General features: G+C 38.0%; 1 protein-coding gene across 1 annotated transcript in view; it reads right to left on the reverse strand.

Annotated features, from left to right (window-relative positions):
- The window catches only part of LOC107190304 (cadherin-87A), a 108166-nt gene that overhangs the window by 72170 nt on the left and 12267 nt on the right, over positions 1-23729 (reverse strand). Inside the window, 5 exon segments of the mRNA XM_015579094.1 lie at positions 1154-1312; positions 11702-12012; positions 14877-14911; positions 14913-15058; positions 16591-16725. Of these exon segments, the coding sequence (XP_015434580.1) occupies positions 1154-1312; positions 11702-12012; positions 14877-14911; positions 14913-15058; positions 16591-16725 (786 nt within the window).

The following is a 23729-nucleotide window of genomic DNA, read 5'->3' on the forward strand; positions in this document are numbered from 1 at the left end:
TCCCAATCATGAGCCAACGGTTCAACGTTGGGAGCCCAAAAAAAGAATACATTCCCGAATATCATTGAGACAACACTAATGCAACGATGATACTTTTTTATTTTTGATTCTTTGTTAATGAAACTTTTACTTGCATGTTGGTGTGATGTTTCTGATCAAAATGATACCACACACGACATAATTTGGATCATATTTACTCATGTAGAAAGTATTATGCAATTCATATTCGTTTCTGATAAATCACCGATACGATTTTTTAAATACGTTTGAAACTAACAATGTAATTTTTTTTAAACGCAACTACATATTTTATTATTGCTATGTTATTAAGCATTTTAAGACAAATTCAACGACATATTTGAAAATTCTGTTCGAATAATAATTTGATTGAATATTGCTGGCAAATATCAAGTCTGGTTAGCTTGTTTCCATAACATATGATCCGCGAGAGAATATTCAAATAGTGATCCGAAAAATTATGGTTCAAATAGGACTTTCAAATGTATTGTTGAATTCATCTTGAGATGCTTAATAACTCGGCAATAATAAAAATATGCAGTTCCAATTTAAAAAATTACTAAATTATTCAAAGCTCTGTAAAGAACAATTAGAAAAGGAAATTCAAATGTTCTATTAGGTGTGTTGCATGAAAACAAACAACTTTTCTCTGAAACAGTTTTTCATATTTTCAATGGTTAGAGAAGTAGTGTGCACTTATACACTTAACCGGAACGCCATGCACTGTGCTTCGGGCGGCACCAGAATGTCTTTGAAGCTCTATCCTGGCTACAATTATGAAATGATACTAATGAAATTTGGTATCCTTATCGAAAAACATTCAAGGAACAACATATATTTTTTTCAGATTTTGAAAAACGTGAGCACTGCAGTCAGTTTCAGATTTTTAAAAACGTGTAATGCAGTCGCCAGTAGGGGGCCACCTATGCCAGAATGAAGTGTACTCCTAACCTACTTTTAACAAAAGTTTTTTGCGAATACTACAGCTGAGCAGCAGTAACATGAATAGTTGTTCAGAACGATGGCCTTGGCCATATATTTCAACGTCATGGAAATCGGTGAGGTACCTCTTTGTAAATAATGATCCAAGTCATTCCAAACCTTTGAACATTACTATAAAATTGCACAATTATACCAGAATGATAAATTTCCGTTGGTTCGGATTTTCGTAATCGAGTGAGCCATTGGCGACACGAATGTTCACGGACGTGCTTCCAGTTGCCATAGTCGGTTCGATAGTAAATGCTCCATCCGTAATATCTTCTAGACGTAACGAGAATACGGAGTTCAAGCCCTGTAACAATGAAATGTTATAAAATTTGTAAATTATATTATAACAAACTGGAAAATTTGAAATTACATTATGATTCAAAACATTGGTGCAATTTGAAATTAAAATTGGAGTTGGAGTTTTATTATTTATACATTTTTTAAAAAGTATAATATTCTTCGTCAACGTCATGTTTTAGAAGAAAAATCCTTTCCAACTAACTAAATTATTCGAATTTTCAGCTTTATAATTATAGAAAATATAAAATTTATAATGTTTTGTGTTTTATACTGATATAATATATTCATGTGATAGTATAAATCAAAATGCAAATGAAATTCTAACGAAGAGACCAGATGATTCTCTTCCTCCACTTCGTTGTATTGTGCGGTACTATTCTGTATATTCTCTTAATGTAACCATTTCTATAGACTCTTTGAAGTCATGTCGCAATTTTGTCGTAAGACTCTTATTTTGAAGAAGTTTGTAAATACATCATGGGTTTTTTGGAGAAACGTTTAGAGTCGTCGTTCTTAAATAGATCAATTTTATTCGTGAAGTAGGAATTTTTATTCATATGTTACATCCAAATTCCTTCCAAAACATTGTCTAATCCTTTCGGAGATGGAGTTACACTGTTTAGTCTATTATAATTTGTTTAGTCTATCTGGCGGCAGTCGCGGCGACATGGTAGTCATGACTTACTAGAAGAAAACTCTCCTGCAGGGTAGAGTTGATTTCCTAGAAGAACCTCTCTCCTGCACAGAATTTTTCATGCCCATATATGGAACTGGAGCATCAGCCCCACCATTTTTCCATCCTAATTTTTGGAAAAAGAAATGGCTGCTGAACATACGCGAGTTTAGATCAATGCAACAACATCAAGAACAGTTTAACACAGAGAATTCAAGTAAGATCGAATACGAGTCCCCTTCACGCAATTATCAAATCGTACAATATTTTAGTCTACTGTTACGTATTTCCGTATACCTCCATAGAATTAGCCCCCGCATTTTTCAGTGCGTCAAAACCGAGTAAGACAAAACGATTTCAATTTAATATTAGAGTCAAGCTAAGTCTTAGCTTCTCGATACTTGCACATACAGAACAATTGTAATAAGCCTTTTTATTATTTTGAATATATACTTATTATTAGGTTCATTTGTAATCTGGTGTGGATTCATTCAAACCTTATCACACAGGTTAAGTCGGCAACTAGCAATATAACCCACAATCTTTACTGCTCGAGATGTAACGAATTTAACTTAAAGTTACGAGGCCAACTAACATTCCTAGTGGTACTCCGGTGATGGAATAAGCATCGGCCTATCCACGAGTCACAATTCCCTATGTGGTACCCCGGTATCCTCGGCTATAATAACAACCGGAAGCCTCTTTAGCCCTCGGCTTATAACACATACTACTTCACTTTTATTATTCAATAGATAATACTCCTTTTCATAAAATCGGTATCTCCATTATTTTCATGAATTTCTTCACATATGAGTCTTTCATTATATGATTTTTAACAATATGTTATGTCGCTAGTAGTCTTCAGTAACCATGATTAACCCATCGTGGGACCCTTTTAGTCGGAATTGGTGACCCACCAAATTAATATTGGGTGGCTGTTTCAAAATGGAGATCAGACGATATATTTGATGATTCGTCTTGGATGATTTTACGTCACGGATAGTTGACGTGACCGAACAAAAACTCAAGTCCACTGAATGTTGCAGAAGGTACACGATAAGAAGATTCTGTTCTTTGCACGTTAGGCGTAGACCTTTTTCATCAAACGGAATACCGTAATCATCTCGAAACGTTAGACAACTAACCGAAAAATTTTTTGCATTGTCCGTACCGTGGAATTGGTGAAAGAAACACACAATACACGCACGATGATCATTGAATTTCATCCTGGAGGTAAATGGTAGCAATTCTTCAAACATGAATCGGATGCAAAGAGGTTCGACTTCGATTACGGGACTGATCCCGAGAAGTATTATAGTCGCGCTGCGTCACGTCGATCACTAAAGGTGGGATTCCCTATAAGCATCGGACGCGTGCATCCGGCATTGGAAGCAGACGTTTGTCTGATGCTTCAAGTCCAAGATAATGGAATATAGTGAGAGACAGACATACAACTACTCCCAAAATTGAGCGTACAGGATATAAAGGCAGCTCCACCAACATACTCATTTTCGTCTTCTACTACGCTTTCCAACTTTCCGTTATATTAAAATAAGGTCGCTTAGAGAACAATTTAGACGTACTGTGTAAACGGGATGTGAAAAAAGTCTGTGGTCATATGTCGCGCGTGTTAGCGGCATAACACAGAAATACATATAGACTGCGCGTCAGGCTGGGCCGGCGTCTGAACTTTAGAAAGAGACGGGTTACTTTCGGAGAGCTTGCTATCTCTTTCTAATATAACTGAGATAACCATTCAAAATGCAGATTCCCAGAACCTCACCCCCCACTACTCAGATTTAAAAAGAAGTGTCATGTCCTCCGAAAGCTATATACCTCTTTCTAAACTTGGGATACCCGTTTCAGGGAGACGTGTAGTTTTGTTAAGTATAGTACATTTATATGGGTATGTGCGGCGCGCCATCTGGTAGCGTATGGGAAGATCGGCGCGTAGTAACGCAATAGCGACAGTCTGTTGCAAATAGCCACGTGTGAAAGATGATAGACATATACAGGGTGTCCCAAAAATGTCCTCCGACCCGGAAATGGGGCACTCGGGGGATGAATTGGAACAACTTTTTCCTTAGCAACAATGTAAACTGAGGCTTCGTTACTGAGATATTAACGAAGAACCGCGACCAATCAGAGCGCGAGTTTGCCAGCCGAGTTCCCGCGCTAGCGGTGGCTACGCGCTACGCTTGTACTACGAAACTCCGAACAAGTAGGTCACCATGCATCGCAGGAAACCGCGTATAATAATAGCAAATAAACAAGACGTAACAAATAAAATCATACTTTTTATCATCTGTCGTTTGTTATTTAAAGAGATTAATGAATGAAACGTAAATGTAGGCAAATTATGTTTAACGTAAAAAGACGAATGCACATTTACATTTTTGTAAATTCCTTTTTACGAATTTGTAAATTTCCTTTTCAAATAACGTGTGAACGAAAAGGTAATGTAACAAAGAATAAACGAGAAGTGATTGTAGTTCGGTGAAATTAATAAAACAATAATGACCAATAAACTGAATAGAACTCACCCTTACGGAAATTCACCTGCAGCGTAGAAACCTGCGTCAGTAGGTCAGTGTACCGAGCCTGGGCATCGACGGACGAAATGGTTTATGGCAGGGTAGAGTCCATGCCACTGGTGATCGCAGGTATGCGACACCAGCCGACGTTAAGAGTTGCAACGTCAAGTGCCGCCGGGTTAATCCATCGAATATGTATTCACTTCACTGCACTGCACTAACACTGATCACCCGACACAATCACTTAATGTATTTTTAATCCAACGTGTTGTTACTACGTTAGGAAAATTCGTATCCCCGGAAAGGGCCGATTGGTTTCAATTTTTCAGATGTTTTACGTAACCACACTTGCACACCAACACCCGCACATCCGTTATTGTGTACGTACCAGCATAAGATTCCGTAATACTCTTGTGAACTGAACATCTCTGTCGCCCGATTGCTAACCGACTGACAGCATTTTTCCGAAAGGGCTTCCTCTACCCCCAAGTAGTTTCCCATCGATACATTGTGAGTTCACTCCCACCACGACAAGTTTTAGGTAAAACGAAACGAACGGTTCCAGGATAACACGTGCTTTGCAAAAGTGCAAGGGAAGAACCGTCGCGCAGTTTCTCCAAGGCGCCGTAGCCCGTTAATTTATTGCCAGGGTACCCACTGCTTCGAGATAGAAAACAGACATCACGTACATCGGCTTGAAAATGTCCGAAATGAAGAGGCCCTGGCCGACCACTCTTGTAGAGGCCGGAGTGGAATTTTCGGTTCTTTATGGCTCAATTTCTTCGGCCTTTTTTTTTAGTATTCCGTCAAATATCTCGGAATTTATTAGAAATATAAAAACCGTATAATTTCCAATATTGTGTTTTGTTTTGATATTGAATCTAGTTATCTCATTAAATTCCAGAATAATCCCTTTCTTTAAACAATCTTTCGACGACTCCTGACAGTGCGCGCTGCAGGTAAATCCAAAAAAAATACTACCGTATTCGTTGAACTCTTTTTCGTAAATCATTGACACTTTGATATTGCTTTTAATCTCATTGAAATAGTCTGGGTGCGTTAGCGATACCATCAGTCGACTGTAATAGTGGAGCGCCCGATTCTTTTACCGGAACCGGGGAGCACCGCTGTCTTCAATGGGTTACTATTACGTTAATATGAACCGCATCACCCTACCGATAGGCTTATTTTACGGAAAAGAATTTAACGAATACGGTTTTTATATTTCTAATAATTTCCGAGATATTTGACGGAATACTAAAAAAAAAAATACGTATGAAATGTTTTCATGAGAACTACAATTTCACAAAGTTGTAATAAAATTGTCGATTGTCAATTCTGTTGTGAGTTCACGATTGCTACGAGGCCGAAGATTTTAAGCCATAAATAACCGAAAATTCCACTCCGGCCTCTACAAGGGTGGTCGTCCAGGGCCTTGCAGCGTCAACTGACACGTGTCGGTAAATTTTTTTCCCTGCTCCTCGAGATAGACAATGTACACTGTACTTTCCAACTCGAAGCAAGGGATACGTTGATGGTCCTCTTCATTTCGGACATTTTTAAGCCGATGCACGTGATGTCTGTTTTCTATCTCGAAGGAGTAGGTACCCTGGCAATAAATTAACGGGCTACGGCGCCTTGGAGAAACTGCGCGACGGTCCTTTCCTTCCACTTCTGCAAAGCACGTGTTATCCTAGAACCGTTGGTTTCTTTCTACCTAAATCTTGTCGTGGTGGGAGTGAACTCACAATGTAACGATGGGAAACTACTTGGGGGTAGAGGAAAAATTCTGTCAGTCGGTTAGCAATCGGGCGACAGAGATGTTCAGTTCACGGGAGTATTACGCAATGTTATGGTGGTACGTACACAATAACGGATATGCGGGTGTTGCTGTGCAAGTGTTTGGTTACGTAAAACATCTGAAAAATTGAAAACAATCGGCCCTTTCCGGGGCCACGAATTTTCCTAACGTAGTAACAACACGTTGGATTAAAAATACATTAAGTGATTGTGTCGGGTGATCAGTGTTAGTGGTCGTGCGGTGAAGCGAGTACGTATTCTGTGGAATAACCAGGACGCACTTGACGTTACAACCCTTAACTTCGGCTGGTGAGGTATAGCTGCGATCACCTGCGAACTGGGCGATACCCTGCCATAAACCGTTTCGGCCGTCGATGACCAGGATCGGTTCAGTGACCTAGTGACACAGGTTTGCAAACTGCAGGTGAATTTCCGAAAGGGTGAGTTCTAATCAATTTATTGGTGATTATTATTTTCTTAATTTAACGCAAGCTATGGCTTATTTCCGGCGATAATTCTGCAAGTTTCTGTACCTAAATTTTTCTTCGGGCTTTTTGAAGAAACTTATTCATTATCAGTAACATTGTTGACAGTTATTAAACTACGAATTTTTATACCAATACCTAATTATACAATCACTTCTCGTTTATTCTCTGTTACATTACCTTTTTGTTCACACGTTATTTGAAAAGGGAATTTACAAATTCGTACAAAGGAATTTACAAAAATGTAAATGTGCATTCGTCTTTTTACGTTACACATAATTTGCCTACATTTACGTTTCATTCATTAATCTCTTTAAATAACAAACGTCAGATGATAAAAAGTATGATTGTATTTGTTACGTCTTGTTTATTTGCTATTGTTATACGCGGTTTCCTGCGATGCATGGTGACCTACTTGTTCGGAGTTTCGTAGTACAAGCGTAGCGCGTAGCCACCGCTAGCGCGGGAACTCTGCTGGCAAACTCGCGCTCTGATTGGTCGCGGTTTTTCGTTAATATCTTCGTAACGAAGCCTCAGTTTACATTGTTGCTAAGGCAAAAGTTGTTCCAATTCACCCTCCGAGTGCCCCATTTCCGGGTCGGAGGACATTTTTGGGACACCCTGTATATTAAAGCTATTTTTATACTTGAAAACCTTTCTCTTTGTCACCGAATTATCTCAACAAGTTTATACTTTTATGTCTATGGTTAGCGGCTGCGTCATTTTTCCGAGAACTAGCATTGATGCATCAAAGACGATCGGAATTTGAACGGTCTAATACACAAATACCTATGAGACGACGAAACTAAAGGCTTCTTATGAAAGGTTAAGCAGGCTATACACGGTGAGGTTTATCTCGAGGCTTGGCCTCATGGGGTCGTCCCACGTTAGGGGAGCTGGGTCTCTCGAAGCTTATAATCTGTAGCAGGTTGGTAGGAGCCGTGCCGAACACACGGGCGAAGGTTCCCGAAAGGAACTTTGGGTGATGTGCGTGAGTGAAAAGGCTGAGCAAGAGTCACAGAGAGTGCGGGGTATGGAGTGCGAGAAGAGCGAGCGACAGCAAAATGTGTATGTTTCTAGTATTAATTATGAAATAGTTTAGTTTAGAATTATCCATGAAAGTGTCGTTCTTTTAAACCGAATATCCTATAGTAGTATGTTCAGCTTCCGTCGTCTCGCATAGTTACGTCTGACAGTGTGCGCTTTCTCTCTCTTTAAACGGACCGTTGCTGTGCGAGGTACCTACGTGACCGCGAACACAGTTTTTATACAATTAACTGTCTAATTACCTGCGACGAGCCTTTGTCTCTTTCTATTCGTATCGAACCGTCGAACGAGACGTACGAGTCAACTAAAGGGTGCTCCCTGAATTATAATACTTTTATTACGGGCGCTCCGGTCATTATAATCGTATTTTATCACTGTGTTTCGGTGCTTTGAAGTCTAGTGTTGGTTACTCGTAACGAAAGTCGTGTTCGAAACGTGCGAATTAGCTAAGGGTGCTCCCTACGTGACACACTGTTATATTACCGGCGCTGCGGGTATAACAATTCCGCCTACTGTTTTCGGTGCTGCGAATTATTGTGTCTATTCGTTATCGTTTTGTCATATCTATTTATTTGTGTACATTTTTGTGAGCGCAATATACTGTTTTGTGTGTTACAAATTCAAGAAGTTGTTCCTTCGAATTCCTATCCTCGAGTATAATCTCGAACACATTTATATGCGAAAAAGGTTGAAATTGTTAGGTATGGCAGTAGATATGTGTGTGCAAGAAGCAAAACTACCTTGTAAAAAAAGAAAACGGTCTCAAAGAATTGGCTAACTCGCAGAAATACAGATCCATGTAGGATTTGGTCTTTATGTTCCGGAAACATAGAAAATTTCTATACAATATTAAGAAAATCTTCCTGAAAAAGAGGGTTTCTTTTGGAACTCATTTTAATTTGTTCGCATTTTTATCCCGATACGAATTCGTTATATTTACAAAAACTTCACGACGAGAGATTTCATCTGGCCTCGAGGCCACTTCAGGCCTCCCATCTCCGGCGCACCAGAAATGAAGTAGCCGGAGTGAATCCGCTGCACTAGAAAGAGGGGAAGTTCATTTTTAGACGAATACACATATGGGTATATATTGTAATTCCACGTCAAGCAGATTACTTTTGTACACGATGTTTGGGATTTTGTTCAAATTGAAATATAATCCATGTGAAAATAGGAGGGATTTAAGTTATAATTTCGTTGATTTGAAATTGTTTAAAAAATGCCGACACTCACATTTTGCAATTATCATCGCTTCACGAAAACGAGTTCTACAAAAGAGTATTAATCTCTGTAATTATTAAAGATACGAACTTGATCTTTATTTCATTTTCATTGTAAAGGATTATTCTTTTTAACTAATATATGATGGTATGGGTCAAATTATTCCAAACAATAAGAGTATGTGAATATTATGAAATCATGTTGAACGCTTCACCCTCTGTGACTCTTTCACAGCGTTCTCACTCACGCCCATGCATTCGCCACGGCCTATCATCCCACTACAGATTCGGCCGGTAGACTCGCGCTCTGATTGGTCGGAGTTTTTCGTTAATATCTCGTTAACGAAGCCTCGGATAACATTTTCGTTAAGGAAAAAGTTGTTTTAAATCACACCTCATTTCGGGGAGTAGAAGCTATTTTGTGACACCCTGTATTGTCGCAGTTATAGGAGAATTTTATCAGAATAGGGTAAATAACTTTATATGTGTCAACTTTCTCCTCTATTATCCTTTTCATTTTCACTTACAAAATTGCAATGTGTTGTTCTAATTCCCAATATAGTTCAAATTATTAATCAGTTCTATGTCTACAACGCTTTGTAATCTGAATTTCATTCGTGTCGAGTTTTGCTTCTCTACTATTACTAGTAAGTAATGTGTTTTTGTGTATATTTACATAATGGCTAAATCAAATATTCTATGTAGTTCAGTACCGACAAGTACTTCAAAGTTGTACACACAATATGTGTACCTTCACACATCTATGCAAGAGGACCGTAACTAGATTTGATTACTAACCGGCTTTGATTAATAAAATGCGATGATATTACATGAAAGTATCAACAGAAAGTCGCAATCCAGGTAGGGTTCATTATGTAGGTAATTACATTTTTGTACTACTGTTTATTTCTGCTCATTGATGTGCCACTGTAAATGAACATTTTGTATATTAATGACAGTAATTTATTTCCAACAAATTTTCATACTAAATTGAATATCCAAAAACAAGATGAAGATCAACTATATACCGTGATTAATCTTGATAAAATATCCTGTATATTAACCCTTTCGCTACAGCGAACCACTCTGCTGTAGCACCGCCACTGAACGGGACCCCACGCTGAAAATGTACACATTGTGCTTGGGTAGTTTTCGGCGTCTGAGTTTAAATCTTACGCCTAATCAACTCCGCCCTGACATGCTTTTAATACTCTCTTTACGGCATACGTGGGAGTATTGTTCCTCTTTACAGAGGAGCCTGCGGTGTATGCACAATTGATTTACATAGCGAGAAACACGTGAATAAATAATATTATGTTGATAAAGCGAAGTGTGCCCGTAACCTTATAATATGTTGTTCTGAGTAGGTTAAAGAAAAACTGTTCTTAAATAAAATTACCGACGCCGACTATGGACGGATTCTACAGCACATAACGTGGATGCCGAATATATTCGGCGCAATGTTGTCTCTATTATACTTATTCGGTGAAAAAGATAATTGAAACATTTAGTGTATTCATATCAATAGGTTGTTTCTCACGTACGTATATAAGTATGTCTATGTACATACAGTGGACTCTTGATATATTGCATCAGTAAAGACGCTATAATTTTGCGAAATTCGGAATCGCATGCGCGCAGTAAGCGTGGATGGTCACAATTTCAACCCCTCGTAAATTTCGATAAGAGCTTCGGCAGCTGACCTTGTTAAATATGTTGCCGGAACAGAAAATGACAGCAAGCGAAAAAGAAAGTGATACTGAACGTGAAGCCGCTGGTGAAGATTTAAATGCCCGTCTTTCAGTGGGACAACACTAATAAAACAATGAAAATTGCTGAGATATTTCTGATTAAAATGGTACCAAATACAATATAATTTGGACCATACTTACTCATTGAACACTTGATCAATATCAACAAGTAAATATAATTAAAAATATATCATGTTTGGTTGTATTTTAATCAGAAAAATCTCACAAATACCTTAGCAAAAGTTTCATTGAAAAAAAAAATAAAAAAGTTTCTTCGTTGCATTAGTGTTGTCTTACCCATATGCGGGCATTTAATCTTTTCTGGGTTCCCCTCGTTCGGTCGTCGACTCGTAAAGAGGAACAAATTATCCGCTTATCCGGTACCAAGGGGAATCCTCTCAGTGGCTTGATAACTCGCGGGCACAGACAGCGTGTAGGCCTTTCCGCGCATCTAATGTGGCTTTACTGTATATGCATTGAGAGCCCCTCCATGCTATGTTCTGCCGTTGTAGCCCCAGCCACAGCGCCTGCGCAAGAACTGGGTCGTGCTGGCAAGAACGGCGCGGCGTATGCCGTATGCAATGGGGTGGGAGAGTGAATTTGTATGCGTGAAAGTATGTCTGAAGGGGAACTGCCTCACGCGGCAAGATACCAGGAGTCAGTTCACTGTACTTACATATGTCTCTACGTGGATCTGCGAACGGAAATGTCTTGTAAATGAACGTAATAAATAACACACCCTGAGTTACTAATTTGGTTAAATATTGGAATATTTCGTTCTGCGTTTCTCGGATGTCATATTGGCGATAAAATTGCTGGGAAACCCAGAATTATTTATAGGATTCAGTCAAAGTAAGTAAATTGTAACAATTGATAGACTTACTACATCAGGATCCCTGACAGTCATATCCAAATACGGCAAAGGCGTTCCGTTCGGCACATTCTCTGGAATTTCGATATTGTACTCGCGGTGATTAAATGTTGGAGGTTCATCGTTCACGTCCTTTATTGTCACCGTAGCTTCGGCCGTCGAAACCGTCAAACCATCATTGCCTGGCATTCCATCGATTAATTCCCGTGCTTTTACCTTCAACGTGAGTACTCCAGTCGAATCCTTCAACGCTTCCCTATTCAATGGCTTCGCTGTCCTTAATTCACCCGTTTCGTCGTCCAACAGGAAATAGTCGAACGGATCTAGAGACAGTTATTGTTATTATTTCCAGTTGTATGGTTTTTTTATTATTAAAATCATAAATAAAACTATGAGTAACACTATGTGTTCGATAGTAACATAAAAACACATTTAAAGTTTTTTTTTTTCATTCTCGAGTTAATCATATGTATATAGCACTATTAAAGCTTTTTATTTTTAATTAGCTATTCCTGCACCGTACAAAAACCCTCTTGTGACTTCATATTCCATTTCCAATTCGGTTTTTTCTTTTGTTTAAACAACATAAGCATCTTTTAACGCGCTTGTCCTACGACGCACATTGGGGTATTTGACCCGAAAAGTGGCACAAAACTATTTCAAAATTTACTCAATCTTCAAACTCTCATAACTTTGTAACTATTCATCCAAAGTTGATGACATAAAAACCATTTTAAAGGTTAAACTTTCTAGTTTTTGGCTGTTTAAATAAATTTTATCAAAATGGTGTTCTAGAGGATAAAATTCACCCTTAAATAGGAGTGTGCCAAATTATATTTTTCCTTGATGTTCGTCAAGTGCTACAGAGTGCAAACAATATTTTCTTGCAATTTTGATATATACCACCGGAATGTATAATTGTTTGTCTTTAAAATAAAGTAAACCTCATCGAACAAAAGTATTGGCACACCTACATTTTTTAAATATAATTTATTATATTGTAAGATCTAATATTTGGTATTTAAACCTTTTCTTCTAATAACTTCTTTTAATCGATTAGGTATTGAATTCACTAATATTTTCGTTATCTCTGACCCTATTTTATGCCATTCTTCTAAAATTGCTTGTCTTAACTGTTGTTTATTCACAATATGGTGTTTTTTAATTTTCGAGCTAATTCGTTTCAAATATGCTCGATAGGATTTAAATCCGCTGACTGTGGTGGAGTGGGTAACGTATGAGGTGTGCTGAAAACTATCTATTGTCGAACAATATAGGCGGTGTGCTTAGGGTCATAATCATGTTGGAAGTAATAGTTGTTTCCGAGATATAATTTATTCACGCTTTTTTTAAGATTCTGTTTTAAAAGGTTTAAATAGACATATTTATCCATTATAATATCAATAAACACAAGCTCTCCTAGGCCAGAAGAGCTCATGCACCCCCAAACTAGCACACCGCCACCCCCATATTTGACCGTTTTACTGGTGTTCCTTTCATTTAATTCTGTGTTACATTGCCGCCATACTTTAACTTGCCCATCCGATTGATAAATATTAAATTTGCTTTCATCCAAAAATAAAATTTTGTCCCAAAAGTTGAAATCTTTATTTACATACATTTTTGAAAATTCTAATCTTTTTATTTTGTTCGTCTTACTAATGAGCGGTTTCTTTCTTGCGATTCTTGAATTATATCCGGCAGCTCTAAGAGTTCTACGGATAGTTATCGGATGAACTTTCACATTATTTTAATTTTCTAATTGTGCTGCTACTTCTGAAGAGGTAGTAGTAGGATTTTTCTTTATTGTGTTAATAATTTTTCTCTTCTCTCTAACGGTCAATTTTTGTGGCTAGCCACTTCTATCAGAATTTCTTAAATTTTCCGTGTTAGAAAATAGTTTAACGACACTTCTTATCGTAAAACGACTTCTATTTACTATTTTTGCAATAGCTGCGTAAGACTTTCTTTCTTTTGATAAATTCAATATTATTTTCCTTTCAGAAATTCTTGTCTACTACGATTTGCGACCCATTTTTGTGCGTTTTTGTTTTTACAACAATACTGGCAACAATTTATGATAAATGAACATCAAACTGAATCGTGGAACATTCGCGGGCATGACAGTCGTACAAACTTTCGAAATATTTATTTCAAAATTCCCTAGAAACATAATATTTTTATGTGTGCCAATACTTTTGTTCCGTTGAAAACGAGCCATGATATGGTTTTTATTTTTTTTCTTTGTTATAGGTCTATTTAACTTTTATGACTTGTAATATATTTGAACTTCGGACTCCAGACTTATATTTGAAAAAAGGCTTAAACAAGAAATTGCGTTCTTTTCATATTTAACATTATGTATGGAAATACCTCCTGTGCCAATACTTTTGTTCGCCATTGTATATTGGTATTACACTTCCTCAACACTACATTTGTAATAAATCACTTTCTTAATATAGGTTTCTTGGCATTTTCTTCGAGCACAAAAATTGTTGACTTTCAAGCCTCAATTTATTCCTAACTACTGCTGTTTTCGACAAACCAAGATAGCAGTTTACTTTTATTCATTCTTAGGAACATAGGGACAAAGTTTCATTCATTTTGAATAAAGATAATATTTGGGGTTTTGCCAGATAAAATTTGGTACTGCCATATTGGTATGTAAACGTATTGAAAGTTTCATTATAATTTTGAGTATTTATTTCTATGCAACATGTTAAAAGTTCATCAGACGTCAAGTTTTCGATTCACTCTTTCGAATGCTACATGCAGTCGGCGCATTAAGGTCATTGACATGCCTGCGAAATCTATATTTCTGTGAATTTTGGATTGAACCTTTGAAATAGCATTCTTAGGATGTTATATGATGAAAATATACAATAAAAAAGATCAATTTTTCAAAAAATCTTGACTGGAGGGTACAACTAACTTCTTACTTTTGCCGTTTGCTACTTTCGACCATGGTCTCCCTTGTATGCAGATGTCAGTACCTACTTGTACATTGAACTTTAAGGTACAGAAATTTGGAGTTCTCTTAAACAGCAGATCTCAAAATGTATAAAATTTTAGGGGTGTTCGACTTGTGGTTTGAAACCAAAAAATCACATAAACGTTAATATTGCAAAAATGTAAAAATAAGCGGACCTCTTACACGACGGAAAAAAAGAGTGTGGCGTTTACTCACTAGTGACCAATTCATAGATCATTTTCCTCGGCATTATCCCTGGCTTTGATAGTCATAACCAGTGTTCCAATGGGATCGTCCTCGCGCACCACACCAGTTAATGAGTCTAGAAATTCCGGCGGGCTATTCTGAATGTCCGCTACTTTGATTTCGACCCCCGTGGTTTCATTGTTCAGACCATCCTGTAAGCAAAATTCATACGTGTAAAAGTAATTTTATAGTTTGTTCTCGAGTTACGTTTTTCTGATTCTACTGAGCGAGGCAATATGGTTCCTAGTTGGTCTTTTGTATAGATTATATCTTTACATATGTTCGTAGAATTTGAACATAGAAAGTCCTCCTATACAGTGAACTAAATTAGGTGAAAGAACTTTTGCACATCAAAGATGTTTTTATTATATTATAAATTGTATATCCCAGTGTTCCGTCGTAGACCGAAATGACGGCTATAGAATCAGACAGTACCGTTACTTTTTATTATTTTATTTCCTTCATTCAAGCAATTTTATTTTCGTTGACACAAAGAGAATAATAGACAAAATAAGCGAACATTTGGTCTGCAGTCCGCCACATGCGCTCGGTAACCTGGGACCCATCCGCGCCGGGCCTTACCGGGGCGCGCTGACTCGCAGACAATAAAGCCATAAAAACACTACCGTTGAGAGACTCGAAAATTCGTCGCGGTCAACTCGTACGGAAGAGAGGTTTGGAAGAGAGGTCGAAGGAGAGGTTTTCCACCTCCACGGCGCTTGGAAAAACCGAGAAATTTGCCTTCCCCTTCAGGACATAACCAATAAGGAGGCGAGTTTTGGTAACGCCTTCAGAGAACTTTGAGGAAGCGCGACGTCACACGAAACTCGAACACTCAATCGCAAACACTATTCGCAAACATTCATTCGGAAACACTCGTTCGCAAACATTCATTCGCAAAACACACTCGCATTCGACAAGTCGTATACGAACATAGATCCGCATTCGAACACTCGTACTCGAATTATTCACGCACTCGTTTTGACAAGAGTCACACGGACTCAAGACATTCACGTACTCGTATCGACAAGAGTCACACGGACTCAATTTATTCAACAACAGTCACCTCACGATTCGTCAGCTCCAACGGTCGAGCAATTATATTCGTTTTTCTCACCAGAGAATATTGAAACAGTTGCCTAATATTAATTTGGCGGGCAACAATCGCAACCGGACGCGTACCACGACGGTCGAGCCTGGAATTTACAACTCCAGGCGGATTCGAAAAAGAAATCCACGCGGACGGACGCGACACCAGTATGATATGTAATGCACGCAAAATGTCCAAAATGGTTAGAACGATATAAATATATCTGTGAGTTTTTAAGGGAATCCAGTATAAATGATTATATAGGCATTCACTAGCGCTTATTAATTATTTGAATGCTTTTATAATTTTAAAATTAAATTGTGTGTGTGTGTGTGTGTTACCACGTTAATACGATGGTAAGTGCAAGTTAAAAGTTTAATAAGAATAGAAAGTACAGTTAGATATTTAAGTCTCTTATGTTTTATGTTTACTGCTGATTATTCTCGTGATTGGTTTCTATTGCGACTCATATTGTGTCTAAGTTCATGGTGAAAGCTCAATTTTTGAACTGACGTCTTGCCGTGAATAGATTTATCCAGATCAAGTATACCTCCGTTGGCATAATAAAAATCAATTCTCCCGCTCTATACTCACAGTTGCCATGAGTAGCAGTTGATAAAAGGGCCTCTCCCTGTAGTCGAGTGGCTGCCGCAACACTAGCGCGCCCACATACGAGTTTTGGCTTCTCTCCACATTAACTATGCCGAACTTTTCGCAGGCGTCGAGGAACTGAAAAAAAAACCGCAATTATTCTCTATACAGACGTTGTAGTTCAGGACATGTTCACAGATTTGAAAGCATGAGACATAATATCTATGATGTACTTCAGGTACGTACGTTGACACAGATTTGAATGTATTATATTAATATTTAATAAGTGTACACTTATAATATTATATAAGTGTACCAAAAAATAGTCCACTATTTGTTATGAAACTATAGTAGTTTCAAAATGATTCAAATACCTATGCTTTTTGAACACTATTATGTAGTAATTTGTTCCCGCGATCATACGGAATTTTGACTAAATAGAGAGTTAGAAAGGTATTTTGAATCTAAGATGTACTATCACCATATTGTAACGGTAATGAATTACTTGTTGGTACACCTATGTAATACAAAACAGAAGTGTGTAAAGCTTTAAATCGATCATTTTTGAAGATTTAACTCTCTGCGATCGTAGCGCGCTATAGCATGGGTTACTGATCGGAATTATTTTGAAGCAGACAACGCCTTGCTTACGTCTAGTCAAATATTATTCTGTGAAACCTATAATTTTTTTATTATAATGGAACTCTTTTACTATTATAGACAATAAAATGTTTTAGTGCGCTTAATTATAATATTACGAGGTCTGATCAAAAAATTCCAGGACTGTTTAAATTGCGCGCCAACGAACGGTCGGAGCGTGGTGCAATTGTTTTAAATGTTAATTCTAACCTTCCTGAGGACGACCGAGTTTGCAAAATTTCGATAACCTTCTTGGTTGAAAATCTACAGCTGTTTCAGTGAAACAAGATATTTGCGTTCAGCGATTTTATGATGAATGAAAAAGAAGAACAACGCATTTGTGTGAAATTTTGTGTGAAAATGAAAAAAACATTCACGGAAACTTTTCAAATGTTACGGGAGGCTTTCGGGTACGACGTCGAGACCAAGACCCAATCATCACAGTGGACGTCAAAATCTTCTCCGAGACCCAAAAAAGCTCGCCGGGTGAGATCGAATGTGAAAGTGATGCTCACAGTTTTCTTTGACTGGAAGGGTGTTGTCTATCACGAATTTCTTCCGCAAGGTGAGACGATTAATCGTTTTCGTTACCGCGAAACCCTGAGAAACTTGCGCGAAGCAGTGAGGAGGAAAAGACCTGAACTCAGGCAAAGCAGGGAGTGGCTTTTGCATCACGACAAAGCACCCGCTCATTCGGCCCTGCTCATTCATGATTTTTGCACAAAAAACAGCATAACAGTCTTACCCCAGCCCCCCTACTCTCCCGATCTGGCCCCTGCGGACTTTTTCCTGTTTCCAAAGCTTAAGTACCCGCTGAAAGGAAAGAGATTTCACACGATTGACGAAATACAAGAAAAATCGCTGATGGAACTAAACAGCATTTCAGAAGAAGCGTTTTCCCGATGCTTCCAGCAATGGAAACAGCGGTGGAAAAAATGTATAGCTTGCCATGGGGAGTACTTTGAAGGGGACAGTGTTGAATAACTTGTACGAATTTTCAATAAATTTATAAAAAATAAGTCCTGGAATTTTTTGATCTGACCTCGTATACTCTATAGCAGACGTCGGAAACCTATGATCTGCGGGTCACCAAATGACCCATTTGATAATTTCAAATGACCCGTTTGAGTTCCGAAAATAAAGTATAATATATAAAAATAAATTATAAAACATAAACATGAAAGAAACACTTTGAGAAAATATAAATAATAGATTAACATTGACTCCGCGGGTCATAGGTTGCCGACGCCTGCTCTATAGTCTTCAATAGTACGATATCCTTCAAAACAGCTCCGCAGGCGCGGATTAAGATTTCTTGTCGCCCAGGGCTATCAAACCTTCGAGGGCCCCATTAATTGAAAAGCGGGGGACGAACAATTTTTGTAATAAAACATACAATAAAAAACATAATTCTTCAAAAATTGACATTTATTCTAAGCAATATAAAGTAATATTTATGTAGTCATAACAAACACTTGATTATAACGAACAATGCTTCGTTATATTTTAACATCTTTAATCTGATTTATTTTTACATTTAGCCTAATTTCTAATTATTTCAAAAGGGAAACGGTAAACAAAATTTCATCGAATTATTTTTGTACATGAATGAAAGGCTTAGATCGGTGCCCCCTGGAAAGTGGGGCCTGGGGCTGCAGTCCTCCCTAGCTCCACCCTTAATCCGGCGCTGATTCTCCAACATTTAGACCCGGTTTTCGCATACAAGTATTACAATAACAGATCGATTCCCATCTTCCTCCTTAAATTTTGCAATTGGAACACACTAAGCAATTTTTAAGCAAAGTGTTAAAAAAGTTCCAATTGTACCAATTTCTTCGACATTTAATGTCGAAAGGCAATGCAAATCGTCAATCCACAATTAAACAAGACCTTGCCAATCTTCCGGGATTAGAAAACGAAATTTTTGCATTCCTGAAAAGTATTTCGATTCTCGTGTAGCTAGCTGACACCAGATCGTTTCTAAGTCATCTTGTATTTTTAATGTAGTGATGGCAAATACTCTATAAATTGAATTAACATTAAAGAATTTAACATTAAATAACTCATAAACTAATGATCGTATGCGACTGACACAAATACAACGGCTTCAGAATTCCAAGCTCTATCACTGTTAAACCTCGTTGAAAAGCCAGCGTTACACCTGGGGAACACTTCTTATGAGCCTACGTCTACGCCAATGACAGCGATTTACCCCTTTATCTCATTTTATTTCAATGCTTATCCTTGGCGACTTCTGTCACGCAAGAGACGTGTGGTTGTGACTGACTCAGCCAATGACGACAACACGCGTCACTGGAGGTGGTGCGGCGAATTTAATTTGTCCGCAACTTATGAACTCCCAACTATACAGGGTGTAACAAAAATGTCCTCTGACCCGGAAATGGGGCACTCAGGGGGTGAATTGGAACTGTTGCGAAGTGTTCGCGAAAAATGTTGAAATTGGAGTATTTCACGAACGTCGCTTTCCGAAGAATAAATTAATATTAAGGGAATATTTGGAATGAATGAATTGACACTGGTGTCTTGTGTATAAATTGTATTTAGTATATGAAATTGCACTAGACTGGTGAAGTGGTCTCTACTGATGTTGGATGCAGAATGTGTAGTTGTGTGGTACGGAAAAAATCTACAGGTTTGTGTGTTGCTTGAATGGTGTGTTGGAGTGGCGGATGTATTTGTACATGATTGGTGTTCTGAGTTGGTGTGGGTGTGGCAACGTTTGTTTATGATGTTGGAAGGGAGAACGATGCGCTGAAATTCCCCTTCTTGAAGTAGATCTGGAATTCTTGGAATCGATGGTCAGGAAAAACCGTAAATTAATAAAAATACGCGAGTGTCCCGCACGTGCTTTTCAGCTGTCCAAGAACCCCAGGTTATGGACATCGTCAAACGTCTAACGGCAATTTGGAAACAAAAGGCCGCGGGTCGGTCCTTGGCTGAATGCGCTGGTAAAATTTCCTGCCATAAATGCCTCGATTGCTATAGCCCCGATTTTACTATAAGCACGTTTCAACAGGAACAACTTTTTGCTTAGCAACTTACAGATTATTTTGGAATTCAATGATATAGCTACATTCAATATCAAAACAAACACAATATTGCAAATTATATGGTTTTTATATTTCTAATAATTTCCGAGATATTTGACGGAATACTAACAAAAATACGTATGACACATTTTCATGAGAACTACAATTTCACAGAGTTGTAATAAAATTGGCGATTGTCAATTCTGTTGTGAGTTCACGGTTGCTACGAGGCCGAAGATTTTAAGCCATAAATAACCGAAAAGTCCGCTCCGGCCTCTACAAAGGTCGTCGGACAGGGCTAAGCAGCGTCAACTTACACGTGTCAGTGAAATTTTTTCCCTGCTCCTCGAGGGAAACAATGTATATTGTACTTTCTAACTGGAAGCAACGGGTACGTTGGTGGTCCTCTTTATTTCCGACATTTTCAAGCCGATGCACGTGATGTCTGTTTTCTATCTCGAAGCAGTAGGTAGCCTGGCAATAAATTAACGGGCTACGAGCTTCGGTAAAACTGCGCGACGGTTCTTTCCTTGCACTTCTGCAAAGCACGTGTTATCCTAGAACCGTTGGTTTCTTTTTACCTAAATCCTGTCGTGGTGGGAGTGAACTCACAATGTAACGATGGGAAACTACTTGGGGTAGAGGAACCCTTACAGAAGAATTCTGTCAGTTGGTTAGCAATCGGGCGACAGAGATGTTCAGTTCACGGGAGTATTACGCAATGTTCTGGTGGTACGTACAGAATAACGGATATGCAGTTGCTGCTGTGCAAGTGTTTGGCTACGTAGAACATCTGATAAATTGAAAACAATCGGCCCTTTTTGGGGCCACGAATTTTCCTAACGTAGGGACAACACATTGGATTAAAAATACATTGTGTGGATTTGTGACACGTGATTGTGTCGGATGATGAGTGTTAGTGGTCGTGCAGTGAAGTGAATACATATTCGGTGGAATAACCCGGATGGACTTGACGTTACAACCCTTAACTTCGGTTGGTGAGGTATACCTGCGATCACCTGCGAACTGGGCGATACCTTGCCATAAACCATTTCGGCCATCGATGACCAGGATCGGTTCAGTGACCTAGTGACACAGGTTTGCAAACTGCAGGTGAATTTCCGAAAGGGTGAGTTCTAATCAATTTATTGGTGATTATTATTTTCTTAATTTAACGCAAGCTATGGCTTATTTCCGGCGATAATTCTGCAAGTTTCTGTACCTAAATTTTTCTTCGGGCTTTTTGAAGAAACTTATTCATTATCAGTAACATTGTTGACAGTTATTAAACTACGAATTTTTATCTCAATAACGAACTACGATTACTTCTCGTTCATTTTCTGTGACATTACCTTTTCGTTAATACATTTTTTGGAAAAGGAATTTACAAATTCCTGAGCCTCCCTCTTCAAATAATTATTAGTTTCCATTCTGTTGAAAAAAGTAACTGTGCATTCGTCTTTTTACGTTACACATAATTTTCCTACATTTATGCTTCATTCAGCAATCTCTTTAAATAACAAACGACAGATGATAAAAAGTATGATTTTATTTGTTATTGAGGTGGGTAAGGTGGTATAAAACAACAGAAATTGTCCTCACTTCATTTATTTAGTACAATCGGTAAGCGCGAATACTAGTGCAGTGTTGGTGTTGTAACCTCGGAGGCTTGCCATCGACTGCCTACTCTCGCTGCATTTCCTAAATCCCTCGGAGTTAGAAAAGGCAAAAATATCGGAGAGAAAAAGAAAAGAGAATAGAAAAGGAAAACTTGAGAAATCAGCGACAGCAATAGGGACAGCGGAAAAGAGTCATAAACAGAGAAAGCTAAGAGGTAGGCGAAGGACCGAGACTAACGAAAACCAGAACTCTGGCGACGCTCTCAAGGATGCGTTGGAAATTAGTGAAGGGCCTGTCACCAAATGTGCGACCAGCAGACAGGAAATAGAGAATAATAGCGTAACAGAATTGAAAAGGAAAGAGAAATTTTTAGAAGCAAAATATGCATTGGCGTGCGTGGTGCTACAGCCACCACATTATGTATTTTTTATTTGCTATTATACGCAGTTTCCTGCGATGCATGCTGACCTACTTGTTTGGAGCTTCGTAGTACAAGCGTAGCGCGTAGCCACCGCTAGCGCGGGAACTCTGCTGGCAAACTCGCGCTCTGATTGGTCGCGGTTTTTCGTTAACCGTTTGCGTACCACGAACCACTTTCGCGCTCTTCAGATTTTGTGTTGAAAAAAGCCAGCGCATTTGGCCGATACAGACAACTGACGGCGCGCTCAGAATTTGTCGAAACGCGCTCAGCCTTTCAGGCGCATGTACGTCGCATCGCTATCAGTAACCCAAGTAGTACATTTTGTTTTTTGTTGTTACCTATTATAAATTAATAGTATATATATTTTTTCATTCGTAACTTTTTATTTTATGTATTGCATATATCTATGTACAGTATATACATTATAGTACTTCATAAAAAAATAAGTTATAAATTAAAAATATGAAAAATTTTGAAGAACAACTAATATTTTATTGAAAGTAATTTTTAGAATTTAAAACATTGATGTTTATGAAAACAGGTTGGATGAACTCTCTTTTGACATTGTACGCAAATCAGATGCGATCTTTTTCTATTATTTTTAGTGCTACACACTGCGCAATTCCGTAAGTTACGTTGTGGCAATTTTACTAAACCAAATGTATTTTCGTTTAAACAATCACGTTGAAAAACTCGTGCCCTCTTCTCTTTCATCCATTCATGCTCAATATCAACAATAATTTGCGAAATGAAATCTAACCGGGTCATTGCTCTATTATCAAATCTTTCTTTATAAATAATATAAGCATTCAAAACCATGCGGTTCATGATATTGAAAGCATCCTTTTTCCAATATTTTACAGTTCTACGTTCATCAAGATATGTGTATAACATTTTATCTGACTCATCTACACCACCCATGAAGGTATTATAAGAGTGAGTGATAGCAGGTTTTGTTGAATGCGTTTCTCTACCGCGTCTTCTCTTTGTTACCGTCACATTTTTATCTTCGCATTTAGTTGAAATTAGTATTACTGGTTTTCTTACGCTTTTCTTTTCACGATACGCACAAAGGAGCACATTATTATCTTTTAAATACTTCACTTCATTTACATTAGCTGTTTTGAAGTGATCGGGAATACATTTTTTATTTCGTCTTATAGTTCCGGTTAAATAAGTATCGTTAGAATATAAATATCTTGCTAAATCAACACTACTAAAGAAGTTGTCAACAAACACGTGATATCCTTTATTTAAACAATTACTTTCATTTAATTAATTTACCACGACGTTATATCCAAGCCCAAACGTATTTTGGTCACTATTACTTTTTGCTTTTGCGCCTTTGTAACAATAAAAGGTTAAACAATATTTCGAAACCGCATCGCACAGCATCCAAAATTTTATGCCCC

Source organism: Dufourea novaeangliae, unplaced genomic scaffold (genome assembly GCF_001272555.1).
Source record: "Dufourea novaeangliae isolate 0120121106 unplaced genomic scaffold, ASM127255v1 scaffold181, whole genome shotgun sequence".
NCBI classification, from domain to species: domain Eukaryota; kingdom Metazoa; phylum Arthropoda; class Insecta; order Hymenoptera; family Halictidae; genus Dufourea; species Dufourea novaeangliae.